At 33.1% G+C, this 18,585-nt stretch overlaps 4 protein-coding genes across 4 annotated transcripts, besides 1 other annotated feature; 2 read left to right on the top strand and 2 right to left on the bottom strand.

Annotated features, from left to right (window-relative positions):
• Nucleotides 1-2,048: 2,048 nt before the first annotated feature.
• Nucleotides 2,049-3,352: a mobile genetic element.
• TVAGG3_0712380 (Mariner transposase) lies at nucleotides 2,129-3,256 on the bottom strand (the record flags this gene model as incomplete). The annotated part of the gene is made up of 1 exon (XM_051243821.1): nucleotides 2,129-3,256. The coding sequence occupies one exon, from the start codon at nucleotides 3,254-3,256 to the stop codon at nucleotides 2,129-2,131; it is 1,128 nt and encodes a 375-aa protein (XP_051090408.1).
• A 2,834-nt stretch (nucleotides 3,353-6,186) lies between the features above and the next one.
• Nucleotides 6,187-13,121, bottom strand: TVAGG3_0712390 (COPII vesicle coating family; the record flags this gene model as incomplete). Its single annotated transcript, XM_001580805.2, has 1 exon — nucleotides 6,200-13,078. One exon carries the CDS (start codon nucleotides 13,076-13,078, stop codon nucleotides 6,200-6,202), a length of 6,879 nt encoding a protein of 2,292 aa, XP_001580855.2.
• Nucleotides 13,122-13,466: 345 nt separating this feature from the next.
• Nucleotides 13,467-14,984, top strand: TVAGG3_0712400 (ankyrin repeat and SOCS box-containing protein 4 family; the record flags this gene model as incomplete). Its single annotated transcript, XM_001580803.1, has 1 exon — nucleotides 13,467-14,984. One exon carries the CDS (start codon nucleotides 13,467-13,469, stop codon nucleotides 14,982-14,984), a length of 1,518 nt encoding a protein of 505 aa, XP_001580853.1.
• A 1,125-nt stretch (nucleotides 14,985-16,109) lies between these two features.
• On the top strand, nucleotides 16,110-18,036 carry TVAGG3_0712410 (SEVEN transmembrane protein 1-related family; the record flags this gene model as incomplete). Its single annotated transcript, XM_001580802.1, has 1 exon — nucleotides 16,467-17,336. The coding sequence occupies one exon, from the start codon at nucleotides 16,467-16,469 to the stop codon at nucleotides 17,334-17,336; it is 870 nt and encodes a 289-aa protein (XP_001580852.1).
• Between the last annotated feature and the right edge of the window lie 549 nt (nucleotides 18,037-18,585).

The following is an 18,585-nucleotide window of genomic DNA, read 5'->3' on the forward strand; positions in this document are numbered from 1 at the left end:
TGAAAATTTGAAAATAATAAACGGGAAAAAAAGTTCCAGGCAAAAATTTAAAATTTTATTATTGACTTTCGATTTAAATTGAATTTTGTGGTTACTGTATCGAATGTAATATGGGAGAATGTCTATTTCGAAAAAAATAATGTTCCGATCACGACAATAGACATTAAAATGCATAATTCTCCATCATAGAGTTATTTTAGATCCTTGATCTTTTAGGCGCTACTAAAGCATACTATTTTCAATCTTTTCAATCTCAATCTATTTAGTCCCTTTATGCTTTTTTATGAGATTAAATAGGAGATCGCAAGACAAATTATGACATTTCTCACTATTTTCACATATAATTAGATAGCCTAATACTAATACTAACGTTTTGTAACTGTGTTATTGTGTTAATACATAAAAAGTATTATGCTAATTTAATTCTAAAAAAAAATATTGTGTTTATAAGGTAACAATATATTATTTGTGCTATTATATACGAAGATATAACAATAACGCTGTTATTTATCCCAAATATATTGAATTTAATATAAAAAAAATTATTAATTATTATTTCTGTTTGTAACGAGGCCTTTAATAAATGCATAGTTTAATATGATGATTTACAATAATAAAATGTGATAATTCTCTTAATTTTTTATTATGAAATATTTTGCATATTATTAATATAATAGATGATAGAAATTGATTTAAGGAAGTCTATATCTATTCTATGATTAAAATTCGATATAAATCGATTTAAATAGCAAATGCAAAAATTGATTAAGATATTAGGCAAATAGCTGTGGTACATCATTTAAATAGTAATGTTTGTGAGGGTGTATATGCGCAATTTGTGAAAAAAAAAGTTTTTTCTCTCATAATACTTTTTATTATTATGCTTATTTAATTCTAAAAAAAGATAAGAACTTGAACACTTTCTTTACAATATATTTGCCTCGGCCTAGATGAGTTATGATCTATGCATATATTCATTCACTTCAAAATGCAGACTTGAATAATTTTGCCCTCTATCGTCGTGATTGGAACGATTATTTTCGAAATAGACCCAAAGACGAATATTTTTTTTTCGAAATAGACATTCTCCCAATGTAATATAAATCTCCAAAATGGTTGCGGAAAAAATGTATATGCTAGCAACAACGGATTGCATTCACCAGGATAGGAACATATTTGTTCAAATAGATCAAAACTGTTTTTGATGGTCTGAAACGATCAATTCATTCTTCTAATAAGAATTAGTATTATTTTGAAAAAGAACTAAAATTATTTAAATATAGAATTCTTTTAAAATTCGCATTAAAGCCATGTGCAGATTCAGTGTGCGAGAAACTCCATGAATCCCAAGTATATGGAGAACACGTATGTTTTTTCCAAAATATCGGAAAAAAGAAATGTAAGAATCTTATGCAGGAATATTATTTTTTGCCCCATGTGAAATAAGAATTTCGGCTGTTTCTTTCGAATAATTCTTTTCTGCAATATGAAGAGCTGTTTCTCCATTTTCATCTTTTTCATTGATATTTGCACCATGTGAAATAAGAAGTTCGACAATTTCTTTACTATTATAATATGCTACATAATGAAGGGCGGTTTTTCCAGATTGATCTTTTTCATTGATATTTGCACCATGTGAAATAAGAACTTCGGCAGTTTCAATGCTATTATTACGTGCTGCATTATGAAGAGCGGTTTGCCCAGATTGATCTTTTTCATTGATATTTGCACCATGTGAAAGAAGAACTTCGGCTGTTTCTTTATAATTATTACATACCGCAATATAAAGAGCAGTTTGCCCAGATATATCCTTTTTACTGATATTTGCACCATGTGAAATAATTAGTTCAACTATTTCTTTACTATTATTATTTGCTGCAATATGAAGAGCGGCTTTTCCAAATATACCATTTTCATTGATATTCGCACCATGTGAAAGGAAATATTTGCAAAGATATGGAATATTAAACAGAGGTGAACAAATAAAACAGTTTTTAACATCATTAGTTTGATCGAAATAAACTAAAAATGATTCAAGATTATTATTATAGGGTGTCCAAAGGTGTGTTTAGCACAAACCTGAATACTGCGAATAGAAATAAACAAGTTACATATATATAAAGTTTATTTAAATATAATCACCATTGGATTCAATCACGCGTTCGCAGCGATCGATCCAGGCTTGAAAGACACGCTTTAAATCATCATGAGAAAATTGCTCAAATTGCTCTCTTACAAAATTTTCAAGATCATCTGGACTCGCGAATTCGCGTCCTTCAGCTCTCTTTTTTAGCGTGCCGAATAAATAAAAGTCAGAGGGTGCAATATCAGGTGAATAAATTGGGTTTGGAACAACTTTGACATTGTTTTCCACCAAGTAATTCATTACCTTATGACTTTTGTGAACTCTTGAATTATCAAAATGAATTGCAAACTTTTGTTTTTGTTGTTTGGATTTCTCAAACTCATCAGAATTGATAATTTGAGTAAGAACATTGTCAATTAGATACTGAGCATTCATCGTATTAGGTTTTTGAAGAATATCAATTGCGATGATGCCATTCACGCCCCAAAAAACCGACAACATCATCATTGGTGTGTCAATTTTTTTCTTCGGGAATGTTTGCGGATTTTCATCCTTCGGGATCCACATGATTTTGGCTTCTGTTGCATATTGAAACCAAGACTCGTCCCCTGTTACTAAAAAGCGAAACTTCTTGGATTGATACGCACCCAATATAGAGAGGAGCTCTTTCGAAGATTGGACTCTAGATTTTTTTTGAACTGAATTAAGGTTGTGCGGAACCCAACGTGTATACGCTAGTTTGTAGTTCAAATAATTGTGCAGATAATAACTGACTGTTGTACGTGGTATCTTTGTCATCTCCTCTATCCTTCTGAGTGATGCTCTTGGGTCTTCATCTAGCGCTTGAAGAATTGCTTTGATTTTTCTTTGATCCGGCGATTTTTTGTCAATTTTTATGATGGGCGCCTTTTTGTTCATGAAGTGATACATCCTAACATGATACGTTACAGTGGAATAGCTAGGAGCATCCATACCGAAGCATTTTACCAATGTCTCGTAGACTTTTTTACAGTCTTTGCATTTTTTTGCAAGAGCGAGGATGTTTTCTTTATGATTCATTAAAAAAATGAAAAAAATCCCACCAAAATTTCCCGCGAAACCGCCTCTTGTCTCAAAATTCATTTTATATCCCGGCATGGCGCCAAAATACAACATACTCATCATATACATATATTCATATTTTTTATTATATATTTATAATCAGCATATATCTCCTTTAATAGTCTCATATAGAGCGCTGTGCTAAACGCACCTTTGGACACCCTATATTACAACAATAGTTTAAATTGATATTTATATTGAATTCATTCATCAAGAATGTAACAAAGTCAATGTTGTGTGAAGCAATTGCATATATCATGCATTCTCTTTTTGGTTTTTGATGTTTCAAACATTCACTCATGATATCGGCGTTTCTTCCTAAAAATGAAAGTTGGAGACATGTTTGTGTGATTTCTGAATGAAATTTCGTAATTAATAATTTGAAACAGTCAACTGAACCGTAATAACAGCATAATTCAAGTAATGAATATTCTTTTTTAGAGTTAGGATATAAACTACTTTGAAGTTTCTGATTTTTATCAAATTCATCTGTTTCTGTGAATGTGATGAAAGTTTCTTTGTCATTAAGCATGATTGCTCTGTAAATAGTATTTTCGTTATCAATATCAATATTTTTGAATTTATTTTTGTCGAAATCATAAGATTTGCATAATTTAATTCCATATTCTTTATAAAATAGGAAGTTAGAAATAGGCTGAACATTGTAGACATCTTGGACATGATAATCGTCAGAAACGAGCTTGGCAAGGGATAAATATGACTTTGTATACCGATTATTATACGGAATGATATTTAAAATGTCTTGTATAATATTTTGAGGAAGATGTTTCCTCGAATCAATCAATTCTGTTTTGATCATCTTGTAAATAGAGTTTATTTCTTCTTCTTTGTCAGATTTTAACTGATACAGAGCATTATATGAATCAATGTAGTATTTACAGATACTCCGCAATTTGCTGTATTCATCTGGATGAATGTCTTGATCAGACATCAAAAAATTTTAAAATTTTTTTTATTTCCATTTTACAATATCTTTAGAACAATTCTATTTTATATATGTTGAAAACGATGATCACAAAGATTTCATTTATGAATTATAATTAAAATTACAAGCATATCATGTGATTTTAAGTCCGATGAGATGAATAAAGTTTAGTGATCTACAGTGTGAAGACATAAACTTACTGCATTCCCTTATGCCAAAATATCAAATTTGAAATAATATAATTTCTTGCCTCAGGTGGCTACGCTTGCCCTTCATGCAAACATGCCATCTTCGGCAAAATATATATATTGATTATAGAAGTTCATCCGAACTCTCTGAAGTTTTTGGATAATTTTATCGTCATTTGTTCGGAAAAGCACATATAATGAATTCCGATTCTTAATGCATTACAATAACCAAGCAATTGTCATTTTGTGAGTTTGGATGATAATTAAATAATAAATCTATTGAAAAAAATTGTTTTTTTGCTATTTGGTTGGCGCTTTGTGCCAGCCAAATAGCGGAGAATTCTGATATATGTTAAAATTTCTGAACGAAAACTATCAAAAATAAGAATCTAATTTATTGTAGAATAAATATCCGCAAAGTCTTCGTAACATCCTTAATTAATAATATACACCTTATCGTAATTCATATTAATGACAAATAGCATATTGCGTTTTTAAAAACTGAATCGTGGCAAATGGTCTTAAATACACTCTTAAGCAATAACTTTGTAATATCCTAGTAAAATAACTTCTTATAACCATGGATGATCAAAAATTTAGTTTGCAAAAGATATATTTTTCTGTCTCTTTTTGAAATTTACCACCACTATTTTGAAAAAAAAATTACATCATTTTGATTCATGCTTGAAAGGCAAATTCGTTCTCTGAACTCGATAGTTATTCCTGATGAACTGAAACAGTATCAACAGATTATAGACTTAATTTGGAATGACCTGATTGTTGATCAACTAGTCCAATTTTACAAAAATGGCACAATAACTCTTGAGTTCATCAATAATATGTTTTATGTTTTCTTACAATATTATAAAACATAAAATTCTTTCAATACATGATTTCTTTGGGTTATCAAGTTGATTTCCGCTATAACTATTTATATATTTTAATTCCTCTTCTTTTTGAAGCTCTAATAAACAAGAAATATGAATTAGTAAAGTTTCATGTTGAAAAATGAGCTGATGTGAATGCAGTTTTTCCAATTTTCAATTATTTAACAGCGCGTGAAACATGGACTCCTCTCAGATATGCTGTCCCGCATGATATTATTGAATTTGCAAAATTTTTGTTGGATCATGGTGCTAATAAGGATCAAAAAATTACATTTAATGGATGTTTTCATTTCAATGAAAAGTCTGTTATTGAGTATGCAATAAGCGATGAAATGAAAGCATTGATAAGTGATTATAAATATGAGTTAAAATAAATTGTATTCATACATTAGAGTTTTACCCATTTTTAGAAAATATAATTTTGAGAAAATATAACAATGCATGCTGTCACTTTTTGAAAATATTAGGTAAAATTTGTGATATCTCTTCTTCTAGATAGGCCGAAGTAGCTGTCAAAGAGGAAAAACATCATATTAAACTTCGAAATTTGAATGGATTACAACAAAAAATGAATGAAGTACAGAAATTAAAAAAAAATAAATAACAAGTTTATTAGATATCGTACGATGTTTTTGTTGTATATGCTGTGAATAATTGTCTTCTCTTTTCTCAAAACAAAATGAGATTCAACAATAATACGTACATTTATAACTTCACTGAGAATTTATTTAATCTTTTTATTAGTCTCGTTAATTATGAGTTTCAACTGTGAAATTTCTTGGTCTGTAACATAATATCTATAATAACATTTGATGTAATGATATTGCTCACGTAAAAACCACGTACATATAGCTATAACTATCACTTGATGAAAATTATCTATATCATTTTCTAAATTGAAATTTATATATAAAAAATAAGTAAATGCTGGATCAAGCCTCTCTAGAATCAATTAATAATAGTATTAAAAATAAGGTGATAAAAAATGTCTTTACTGAATATTTGCGTATCTTCCTGTTGCTCTTCTTCTTGCAGCAGGATTTACAGGAGAAATTGGCATACTTGCGTCAGGAACTGGAGCCGTTCCTGGTGCAGAACTTGGTGCCTTCTTGATACTGCTCATGGAAGGTGGAGGTGGAGGAGCTGTTGGTTCATTAGTTTCTCCATTTCCGAAAACGTATCTTCCTAAAACTGGGTCATACCTCATTTGGTTGTCTTGTTTACTGAGATCTACTTCCACAGACTTCTTCTTCCTTCCGAATATTGAAGAGAAGAAACCTCTTTTCTCTTCTTTCTGTTCCTCTTGTTTCGGCTTTTGTTCTTCCTGCTTTGGTTTAGCTTCTTGTGGCTTCATTTCTTCCTTCTTTGGCTTTGGTGGTTCTTCATCTTCTTCTTTCTTTGGAGGAGGAGTTTGTTGTTGTGGCTGCATTGGATTAAATACTGGTGTTGAATAGGATATTCCAGAGCCACCCATCATTGGATCAGGATTGTAACTGTCGTATCCACCCAGCATTGGATCCATGAAATCATTGCCTGAGCCTTGCATTGGATCATTATATTCATAATCATTACTTTGCTGTTGTTGTTCTGGTTGAGATTGTTCTGGTTGCTGTTGCTGTTGCTGTTCTTGGTTTTGTTCTTCTGGCTGAGATTGTGTTTGAGAAGGAGCGAAGAGTTGTGGCTTTGGCTCTTCTTGTTTTGGTTCTTCTGCAGAAGGAGAAGGAGCTGCACCTGGAATGAAGAATCCTTGAGAAGGAACCTTTGCAATTGGTGCTGGAGCAGGAGTGAATCTCTTTGGCATCATCGGTGGAGGTGCGAAATTGTTGACTGCTGGATGAGATGGTTGTTCTTCATGTGTTTGTTGTTGTGGAGCATTGTTTTCTTCTTTCTTTTCTTGTTCCTCTTGTTGAGGTGTTGGAGCAGCTCCTGGGATGTAGAACTTAGAAGCTGATGAAGAAGGAGAGAAAGAAGTTGGAGGAGTAAATCTCTTAGGCCTCGCTGGAGGTGGAGCGAACTTGTTTGCTGTCATGTCTTGGCTGCCTTGCGGTGAAGAAGCCATTCCTGACTGCGATGATGTCTGTGGAACATAGAGATTTGGCATGTTATTGCTCGATGAATGCTCTGATTTGTTCTCTTGTTGTGGTGGTGCATTGACAACTGGAGGACGAGTAATAACTGGTGCTGCAGGAGGTGGAGTGAACTGATTGGTTTGTGGCTTTTGCTCTGTTTGTTGCTGTGGAATGAATGGTTTGTTCATCGCAGGAGGTGGAGCAAACTGATTGTTTTGATTATTTTCTGGTTGTTGTGGTTGCTGAGGAATATATGGTTTGTTCATCGCAGGAGGCGGAGCAAACTGGTTGTTCTGGTTATTTTCTGGTTGCTGAGGAATAAATGGAGCAGCAACAGGTGGTTTAGCAATTGCTGGAGGAGGAGCGAATTGGTTATTTTGTGGTTGCTGAGGAATGAATGGTTTAGCAGCTGGTGGAGGTGCAGTAAATTGATTCGCAGGTGGAGGAGTGAACTGATTTGCGGGTGGAGGAGCAAATTTGTTTGCTGGAGGTGGCATTGAGTTTTGATCCTGTTGAGGTAAGTAAGGAACATTTTGTTGAGGAGGTTTCATCATTGGTGGTGGAGGAGCTGTAGTTTGCTTCATTTCTGGTGCAGGAATGAAAGCAGTTCTTTGTAATGATTGTGGAGATGTTTGTGGAGAAATTCCTGTCTGTTCAACGAAATCGATTGAAATAGAACTTGGAAGACGGGGAACATTCAACATCTGCTCTTCATTTGAGTCATCGCGACGATTGACGAAACTGCTGATGAATGAATCAACTTTAGATGACAACTTCTTTGGCTGTGATGATTTGATGAAGCTGCTAATCAAACTACCAAAGAACTGCGCAATTGGCTGCAAATCTCTAAGATTATTCTTAGCAATAATTGCACTCAATTTATCGAAATTGTCTTTAGCTCTTTCAGCAAATCCAAAATCAGCCAAAGCGAGTGTAAATATCACAATGTATTTAAGAAATGCTGGACCTTTCACTCCAGACAACTGTGTCATGATAATTGAAGACACATTTGGTTTATCCCATGTAGAACCAATCATAGAGAATGGAGAAGGAGCTGCGTTAACTTCTTCCGAAGCCAATAATCTGCAAACATGAGCTGCACGAGACATTTTCGCTTGGTCAAGAACATCAGCCATTTGTATCAATGATGTTTGTGCTCCAGGCGTGAAATGTCTCATGATTGTTGCGAGGTTTGATCTCCATGTATCAGCGTTAATTCCTGCGAATCCGGAAATCGCCAAAAGAATGTTTTGTAGTGGACATGGAGACAAAGAAGTTTCAACAAATTGTTTGATCGTTTCGCGAAGTGATTCTATATTAAATGATGCAGAAATAACTAACGCGAAATCCCAAAGTTTGTTTTGTTTGCAGTATTCCAATGCTTTTTGTTCTCCTTGTGAAGCAATGATATTTTGGAGCTGATCAACTAAAGCAGGATTAATAGAAGGAACATTGTAATTCGTTGGAACATTCGATATTCCTGAATGTGAAAGAATTCCAAGTAATTGATATTCTGGGGATTCTTGGATCTTCGCATTCGCTATGAATTGCTGTGAATCAACTTTGTTTTGGTTTCTGTATCTGATACGAATTGTTGACCACAATATTGAGTCATCAGCACTTTCGCATTCCATAACTCTTTCGCTGAGGAATTTCTCTCCCGACTGCTTGTCTTGGTCGATGTTGAAATTGAAGCCGTTTATTTGCTTGATGATTGGATTTGTTGCAAACGCTTCTTTAATGTCTGTGACAGCGAGATTTCCATTCTCAACACAACACATCATTCCTCCAAATCCCATTGCAATCAATGGTTTCCTGTGTTTGAAGAATGGCTGTGTCTTACTGAACTGAACAGGTTGTGATGTAGAATGAACAAATTGTGTCAACTGAGAATCAGGCTTTGGCAAGAAATCGTTTTGTTTAATATGATCTGATGTCTGTGATCTTGTTATTCCACGATTTATTGCTGTATTCGGAAGTTGTGGTGGATTTGAATTTGACGGTGGAGGAACAGCCAAATTCAACGACTGATTTGGATAAACACCAGTATTAGTTTGATTTGGATATACTCCTGGTGTTGTTTGAGGCATTTGTGGTTGTGGGAAAGAAGGAGCAATTGATGGAGGGGGAGCAAATTTATTTGCAGGGGGAGGTTGGATGGAAGGAGGAGGAGCAAATTTATTGGCTGGAGGAGGTGCTTGTGCAGAAGGTGGTTTGTTGGCAGCACCTGGAATGTGTGGAGGAGGTGCCATCGCTGGAGGAGGAGCGAATTTGTTCACTTTTGGTTGAGAAGAAACAGAAGGTTGAGAAACAGTTGGAGGTGCTGATCCTGGAATGAAAATTCCAACTTTTGCTTTCTCTGTTTGTTGTTGAACAGGTTGTGCAACTCCTGGAATATACATAGTTTTGTTTTGTTGTGGCTGATTCACTTGTTGTGGAACTGTTTGTGGTAAATTAGTTGGTTTAGGAGGCCCCGAAATAGATGGAGGAGTAGTTTGAGTAGGAACAAATGGTTTAGGAGCTGTTGGTGGCTTTTGAACACTCATTCCTGGAATATATGGTGCAGATGATGTTGGTTGTGATGGAGCAGGAACTGGAGGAGTAACTCCTGGAATCATAATTGATGGTTTAGATGAATTTGGAGGTGGTGCATTATTAGGAACAAAAATTTGTTTGTTTGTTTGTGGTGCTAAAGGTGATGAAACAATTGGTGGTTTCGTTGGAGCCATTCCTGGAATGTATGGCTGATTAACTTTGTTTGGAGGAGGTGCTCTTTGTGGTGATGTTTGTGGTGAATAAGCTGATGGATTCACCGTTGTTTGAGGAATGTTCAAACTTGGTACAGGATTGTTAGAAGAAACAGGAGAAGGTGCTGGAGAATGTTGTGCTGATGTATTCTCTGTGTGTTTCACATTTTTAGACCATGCTTCCCATGATGTGGCTCCGGAAGAAGGAAGTGCCCATGCAGGAGTTGTTGTGTCTTTGATTGGTTGTGCCCATGCAGGAAGACCTGTTGATTTCGGTTCTTCCTTGAGAGTATGAGCCCAGGATGGTAATTCTTTCTGTTTCGGTTCTTCTTTGATTGGCTGTGCCCAGGATGGTGTTGTTGTGTCCTGTTTAGAAACAGGAGATGGTTCTGTTTCGGATTGGCCGAAGATCATTGAAGCACTTTCTGCGATATCAGCTAATCTCTCTTTGGATGCGAACAAACTGTCTGTAGAACTGTTTGGAGTGCCAAATAGATTCGATGTCATCTCTTCTTCTTTCTTGTCTTCGTCTGGTTGGGACTGATTGAAGATATTTTGTTGTTCGGATGGTTCTACTTGGCCAAACAGTGAAGAACTGTTATTTGGAGAACTGAATAAATCTGATCCTGATTGCTGTTCTTCTTGCGGTTGTTGATTGAAAAGATTTGATTGATTATCTTGTGGAAGTGGATCAAATAGATTGGAACTTGTATTTGGAGCTTCAAATAATGATGTTCCTGATTGTTTGTTCTCTTGTGGAAGCTGATTAAAGAGATTTGACTGTTGCTCTGGCTGTTGTTGGCCAAACAATGATGAACTTTGTTTTGGAGCATTAACTTGTATTTGTTGTGGTGGTTTTTCTTGTTTTGGTGGTTGATTGAAGATATTTGATTTTTGTTCTGGTTTTTGTTGACCAAATAATGAAGAATTTGGCTTTGAAGCATTAGTTTGCGATTGTTCTGGTTGTTTTTCTTGTTTTGGTGGTTGATTAAAGATATTTTGTTGTTGATTTTCTTCTGGTTGGCCAAACAATGAAGAACTGTCATTAGAAGAACCAAATAATGATGAATTCTCCTGCTGATTATCTTGTGGCTGTTGGTTGAAAAGATTTGATTGTTGATTTGGTTGCTGTTGGCCAAATAAGTTGTTTACCTGTTGCTGTTCTTGATTATCTTGCTGTTGTTGGCCAAATAAATTGGAATTTTGCTGAGATGTCTTTGGTATTTTTTGTTGAGTTGGTTGTTTTTGGCCAAATAAGTTTGATTCTTGTGCCTTTTGTGGTTGTTGTACAGTAGGTTGTGGAACTGGCTTTTGTTGAGGTTGTGGTTTTGGAATATTATTTACTGGCTTTGGAGGAGGAGCAAATAATGTTGATTGTTGCTGTTTAGGTTCTGGTGTACTTGTTTCTGGCTTTGGTTGTTGTTCTTTTTGTGGAATATTTGTAGAAGGATATCTATTTTGTATTTGTTTAGGAGGTGGAGCAAAACCTTTTGGCTTTTGTGGAGCTGGAGGTTGTGCAAATATACTTGGAGGCTTTTCTTGTGGTTTTGGTGGTGGATTAAACAAATTTGAAGGCTGTTGTTGGTTTTGTGGTGGTACACTGAATAAATTAGAAGCATCTTGTGGTGGTTGACCAAATATATCTGATTGTGAATCATTATATTGGTTATCAGGGGAATTAAATAAATTATCTTGACTTTGATCATCATTTTGTTGTTGATCGTTATCAAAATTGTCATTATTATTTGATGGCTCGATGCCAAGAGCTGTATCTTCTTCGTAAACCTGATCTGACAAATTGGAATTAATTTCTTGTTCTGTCAGAGACGAAGAAGGTGGAATTCCTTCAATTGAAGGGCTCTGAGAAACGTTCGGAGTACTGAAAACTGAAGATTCTTCAGAATTACTTGGTTCTTCAGTTTGATCTGATTCATTCGTACTTTTGTTCTCTTCTTCTTGATTTTCGGATGTTGGATAACCGAAATTTTGATTATTCTGATCGTCATAATTTGATTGGGGATAATTTCCAAAGACATTGTCATAATTTTGATTGTCAGTGTTTTTTTGGTTTGCATCATGACCAGGCGTGTCGTTTGATTGCTCAGAATTGTCTTGTTGAGAATTATTGTAATTTTCGGCTGTTGGATAGCCAGAGAATAATCCTGCTTGATTGTTATCATTTTGCGAATCATCTGTTGTGGGACATCCAAGCATTGGATCTTGATATGAAGCATTATTAAAATCTGAAGCGGAATAACCAAATAAATCTGACTGAGGAGCCATTTGATCGTTTGTATCTGATTGTGGATATCCTCCGAATACAGCCATTTGATCATTATCGTTATTTTGTTGATCATTTTCTGTATTTTCTGGTTTAATCTCTTCTTCTTGAGGACTAGAAGCTTCATGATTTATATGATCCTCTTCAATCTCTTTTTCAGTTGTTTTCTGATCGGTTTCGGTTTTTTCAACTTGATTTTCGTCGTTTTGCTCTTCTTTTGCATCTTCATTCTGATTATTATCTTCTTCTGCTGGAATTGTAATGGAATCTGCTTGTTTTTTGTCTTCAATCGGTTCCATTGAAGTATCACTGCTTAAAGTACCGAAGAAATGGTAAGAAGAACTTTTTGGTGGTTTTTCTGGATATCCATCAACTTCAGGAATGCTTGATTGTGCTGGTTCCTGGATCTTTTGTTGAGGTTTTAAGAGTAATGAATTGTTAATATCTGATGGTGATGAGAATAATGAATCAGGAAGTGCATCACTATCATCATCAATGATACTATATTCGTCGGTACTTAAATCACGCCATAATCCTGTAATATCGTTCTTGTTTTGAGAATCGGGTTGAATTGGAGTTTGATTTGTATAATTTTGTAGTGATCCAATAGAACTATTAGAACTTTGTCGAGTTATTGTTGGTGGTTGCGAAAATTTGATCGGATTTGCAGAATTTTGCTGATTTTTTTGACTATTTTGATTGTTATTGCTTTGACTGTTTTGTTTAGCTTTGTTTTGACCAATGTATTCACCATAATCTCCTAGTCCTAACATTGGTTAACAAAAAAAATTGATCAAAGTTTTCTATTTTATCGGTGTGGAGTGACAAAATTGACAAGTTCAGGAATTCTTAATGATAACCCTTTTTTTCTATTCGACATTCATATAACATGTCTTATTTACAAAGCTACATAAGTCCATTGTTTGAAACATTGAAATTGTTTCTATTTCATTAGTTAAATCAATTGACTGTATTTTATTCGACTTTTTGTTGTTGTTGTTGTGCCAATTGTTGAATATGATATTAATCAAAATTCATAAATTATATCCGAAATCTTTGTGAGCATCGTTTTCTGCATATATAAAATAGAATTGTTCACCTAATGAATGTTAAAGATACTTTATGTTGTAAAATGCAAATAAATAACTTTTATATTTTTTGATGTCTGATCAAGACATTCATCCAGATGAATACAGCAAATTGCGAAGTATCTGTAAATACTACATTGATTCATATAATGCTCTGTATCAGTTAAAATCTGACAAAGAAGAAGAAATAAACTCTATTTACAAGATGATCAAAACAGAATTGATTGATTCGAGGAAACATCTTCCTCAAAATATTATACAAGACATTTTAAATATCATTCCGTATAATAATCGGTATACAAAGTCATATTTATCTCTTGCCAAACTCGTTTCTGACGATTATCATGTCCAAGATGTCTACAATGTTCAGCCTATTTCTAACTTCCTATTTTATAAAGAATATGGAATTAAATTATGCAAATCTTATGATTTCGACAAAAATAAATTCAAAAATATTGATATTGATAACGAAAATACTATTTACAGAGCAATCATGCTTAATGACAAAGAAACTTTCATCACATTCACAGAAACAGATGAATTTGATAAAAATCAGAAACTTCAAAGTAGTTTATATCCTAACTCTAAAAAAGAATATTCATTACTTGAATTATGCTGTTATTACGGTTCAGTTGACTGTTTCAAATTATTAATTACGAAATTTCATTCAGAAATCACACAAACATGTCTCCAACTTTCATTTTTAGGAAGAAACGCTGAGATCATGAGTGAATGTTTGAAATATCAAGAACCAAACGAAGATTGCATGATATATGCCATTGCTTCACACAACATTGACTTTGTTACATTTTTGATGAATGAATACAAACATATAAGGATAAATTTATTTGATTGTTGTTATTATAATAATCTTGAATCATTTTTAATTTATTTCGATCAAACTAATGATGTTAAAAACTGTTTTATTTGTTCACCTCTGTTTAATATTCCATATCTTTGCAAATATTTCCTTTCACATGGTGCAAATATCAATGAAAATGGTATATTTGGAAAAGCCGCTCTTCATATTGCAGCAAATAATAATAGTAAAGAAATAGTTGAACTAATTATTTCACATGGTGCAAATATCAATATAAAAGATAAAAATGGACGAATCACTCTTCATTATAGCGCAATTAATAATAGTAAAGATACAGCCGAAGTTCTTATTTCACATGGTGCAAATATCAACGAAAAAGATAAAGATGGAGATACAGCGCTTCATTTTGCAGCAGTTAATAATCATAGAGAAATAGCTGAACTTCTTATTTCACATGGAGCAAACATCAATGAAAAAGATAAAGATGGAGATACAGCTCTTCATTTTGCAGCAGTTAATAATCATAAAGAAATAGCTGAACTTCTTATTTCACATGGTGCAATTATCGATGAAAAAGATAAATGTGAAAAAACCGCTCTTCATTTTGCAGCATTCAATAATTTTAAAGAAATAGTTGAACTTCTTATTTCATATGGAGCAAACATCAATGAAAAAGATCTATTTGGACAAACTGTTCTTCATACTGCAGCAAATAATAATTATAAAGAAATTGCCGAAGTTCTTCTTTCACATGGTGCAAATACAATGTAAAAGATACATTTGGACAAACCGCTCTTCATATTGCAGCAAGTTATAATTATAAAGAAATAGCTGAACTTCTTATTTCGCATGGAGCAAATATCAATGAAAAAGATCAATCTGGGCAAACCGCTCTTAATATTGCAACAGAACATAATTATAAAGAAACCACTGAAGTTCTTATTTCTCATGGAGCAAACATCAATGAAAAAGATAATTATTAAGAAATTATTCAACTTCTTCTTTCACATGGTACATTATCTAATTATAATAATTTTTTCAACATTCATTAATAAACTTCAAGATGTATCTTATATTTAATTCCAATCTATTTAGATAATGAGATTCCTAACAGAAATCATCACACGTAAATATTTTATTTTGCGCACATTAAATTGAAAATAATTGTTTTTGCGACCTTTCTGCACACATGGGATAACTCAAGTGATTTTTACGTATCCCCTCCCAATATTATATCACTTTTTCATACTTTTTAGTATGATCTAAAATAAGCTCATCTACCTTTTGACATTTATAGGCAACAAGTTTTTATCTGAACATATATATTTCATAGATATTTGCACCTTATATTATGATAAATGCAACTATTTCTGCTCAATCTCGCCTTGCTACTGGGTCTTTTTTAATCTTTACATTTGTAATATACTGAATTAAGCATAGCAGTATCGTCTTAATTACATTAATGTAAAATAGTTGTGATTCTTTTTACGTACTTATGAATATAATCCAAGAAAAGTATCAAACAAATATATTCACTTAATAATCGACTTCCATTCTCTCAAAAAGTGACTAATATATTTTGAATAAGTATTACTTTTTTTTAACTTGTCTTTTTTATTATAACAATTAAGTTGAATGATATATGGTTGATACTCTAGTTGGAATCGCCATATAAATTCAAGATCTAATTGTAGGAATATAGATATACATGTTGATTTCTAGTTTTCGTGACACATTTATAGCTGAATTCCGGAATTATCATAAACCCAAGAGTAAAAATATTGCACTGTGTAATTGCATTTAAAGATGAATAAAATTCTAACATAAAAAAGCTAAATTAGTAGTCACATATTCATTATTGCATGTACCAAGTAATTTGGATGTAGCAGGATTAATCAATTATCGGGAAGATACTATTGAAAAGGGTTACAACACCTTTGAAAAATGTTTATAAAAATTTTAAAGTAAAAACATCTGTGGAGGTACTCCAATCTACAATCTGATTGCTTGTCAATTTTTGAATCAATGTTTTCCGATTGAAAAGTGACATATGATCCAATTTTCAAGTTCCTTAGCTAACTGTTATGTATTGATAAAAAAACAATTGAAATGATTTGTCAAATTCAAACCGACCTTTCAGGTTTTTAATGAAAAAACTTAGTATTCATACACCTGTTGTCAATGTTCATTTTTTCGGAGGATCAATCAGATTTGTAATTTTTTGTGAGATTTCAATTTTATTTTCGCCAGAATATGGATACTTTTGCAGGTTACCCATACAGTTTTGCGGGTTTCATCGATTACAGTAACTGCTATCACCCGGTTGCAATACCATGGCTCTTAGTAGGCATCGGTGTTAGTATCGGAACCGTCGTTTCGGTTATTCCTCAATTGCAAAAGTTCGTTCAGAAGCGCTCAAACTATGGAATGAATACTCTGACTATATGTCTTATTAGTTATGGTCAAATTATTAATTTTGTCAACTATTTTTGTCTCCATTCTGCAGATTTTGTCGGAATCGTAACATGTCCATTTACAATGTATGCCCCAAGGCTTGTAACATTCTTAAATCTTTTCTTGCTCTGGTATATGTACCTAGGAAACGTATATCTAAATTTCATTTACTTTGACAAGCAGCCAAGAGAAAATCGAACAATGAATTTTATACGTATCGAAAGGAAATTCCAACTCATGTTAACTTTCATTCTTTTCATTACTAATTTCGCAACACTCGCCGCATTTTCAATTCTAGGCTTCCTTCATGGTTATGCTAGCTCTTCATTGCGTTACTATGGTACTGTTCTTGGTACAGCAGGTGGTGTGTTAGCCGCTTGTCAATATCTTCCACAAATGATTACAACTTGCAGAGTAAAAGGCCCTGGATCACTATCAATGCTTTTGCTCGCTATCCAAGTACCTGGTGGTCTTTTGAACGTTTCATTCATGGCATTTGCAAATCACGACCATTGGGCAACGTGGCTTCCAATCTTTGTAGCCGCAATACAGCAAGGTATATTACTAGCAATTTGTATTATATTTACAATTAGAAACAAACATCAGCATCACCCATTTTCGGAAGATCCGCTTCTTACAGATTCGTCAACGATCAATCATACTCATTAATATGTTAGTCTTGTTTTTATTATATATAAAAAATAAAAGAAATTTGTTGTTTCATAATTATTTTTGAATTTATTTCTTTTCTTTAATTCTATTAAGAATGCATAATGGTTTTGTTTGTGTTCTCAATTGTTGCAGCATTTGGCCAGCTAACACTTCCAAATCCCAACCTTGACTCATAATATAAGCCTTTGGATGAAAATCTTATTTTATTCGACTTTTTGTTGTTGTTGTTGTGCCAATTGTTGAATATGATATTAATCAAAATTCATAAATTATATCCGAAATCTTTGTGAGCATCGTTTTCTGCATATATAAAATAGAATTGTTCACCTAATGAATGTTAAAGATACTTTATGTTGTAAAATGCAAATAAATAACTTTTATATTTTTTGATGTCTGATCAAGACATTCATCCAGATGAATACAGCAAATTGCGAAGTATCTGTAAATACTACATTGATTCATATAATACACTGTATCAGTTAAAATCTGACAAAGATCAATAAAAAAGATACATCTGGGCAAACTGCACTTTATATTGCCGTATGTCATAATTATAAAGAAACAGCCAAAGTTCTTGTTTCATATGGAGTAGGGATGCGTTAAACACGCCATTTGACCGGGCGTACATTTTTTTTGTTCGCCCAAAAATTTCGCCATTTGAGAAATTCAAAAATTAAAAATAAAATTTTAATCTTGATTTTTTTATTTTCGTGATTTTTTTTGAAACTTACATAAGCGATGAAATACTTTTTTTAAGTAATCGTTTATTATATATAAATATATCTTAATAAATTTAATTCCTTAAGGTAGAGCGTGTTCAAATTTAAAATCTCATACAATATTTTCTTAATGGCGTATTTTTCTGAGGTCGCCCAAATAAAGGCGAATTCAAAATTGAGAACTCCAAGGCGTGTGGCGAGTATTCAAAAAGTACGCCACTTACAAAATATTGAATGTGGATTATCAATTTTTTGGCGTGTTCAATTTCAAATTTTGATATTTATGTTTATTTTATTCAGTATAATGCTAAGAATTAAAATATAAAATTCATAGAATTTTTTCTTTGAAAATATTTTACATTTTTATTAGACCACTCCTAGACTAGTCATCAGGTTATCCTCAGATCATCCTCAGACTACTCCTTATCAGATTACTCATCATCCTCAGACTACTCCTTAGACCCCTCCTCATCAGACTACTCCTCAGATCTTCCTCATAAGACTCCTCCTCAGATCTTCCTCCTGAG

This window comes from Trichomonas vaginalis, chromosome III, assembly GCF_026262505.1.
Source record: "Trichomonas vaginalis G3 chromosome III, whole genome shotgun sequence".
Lineage (NCBI taxonomy): Eukaryota > Parabasalia > Trichomonadida > Trichomonadidae > Trichomonas > Trichomonas vaginalis.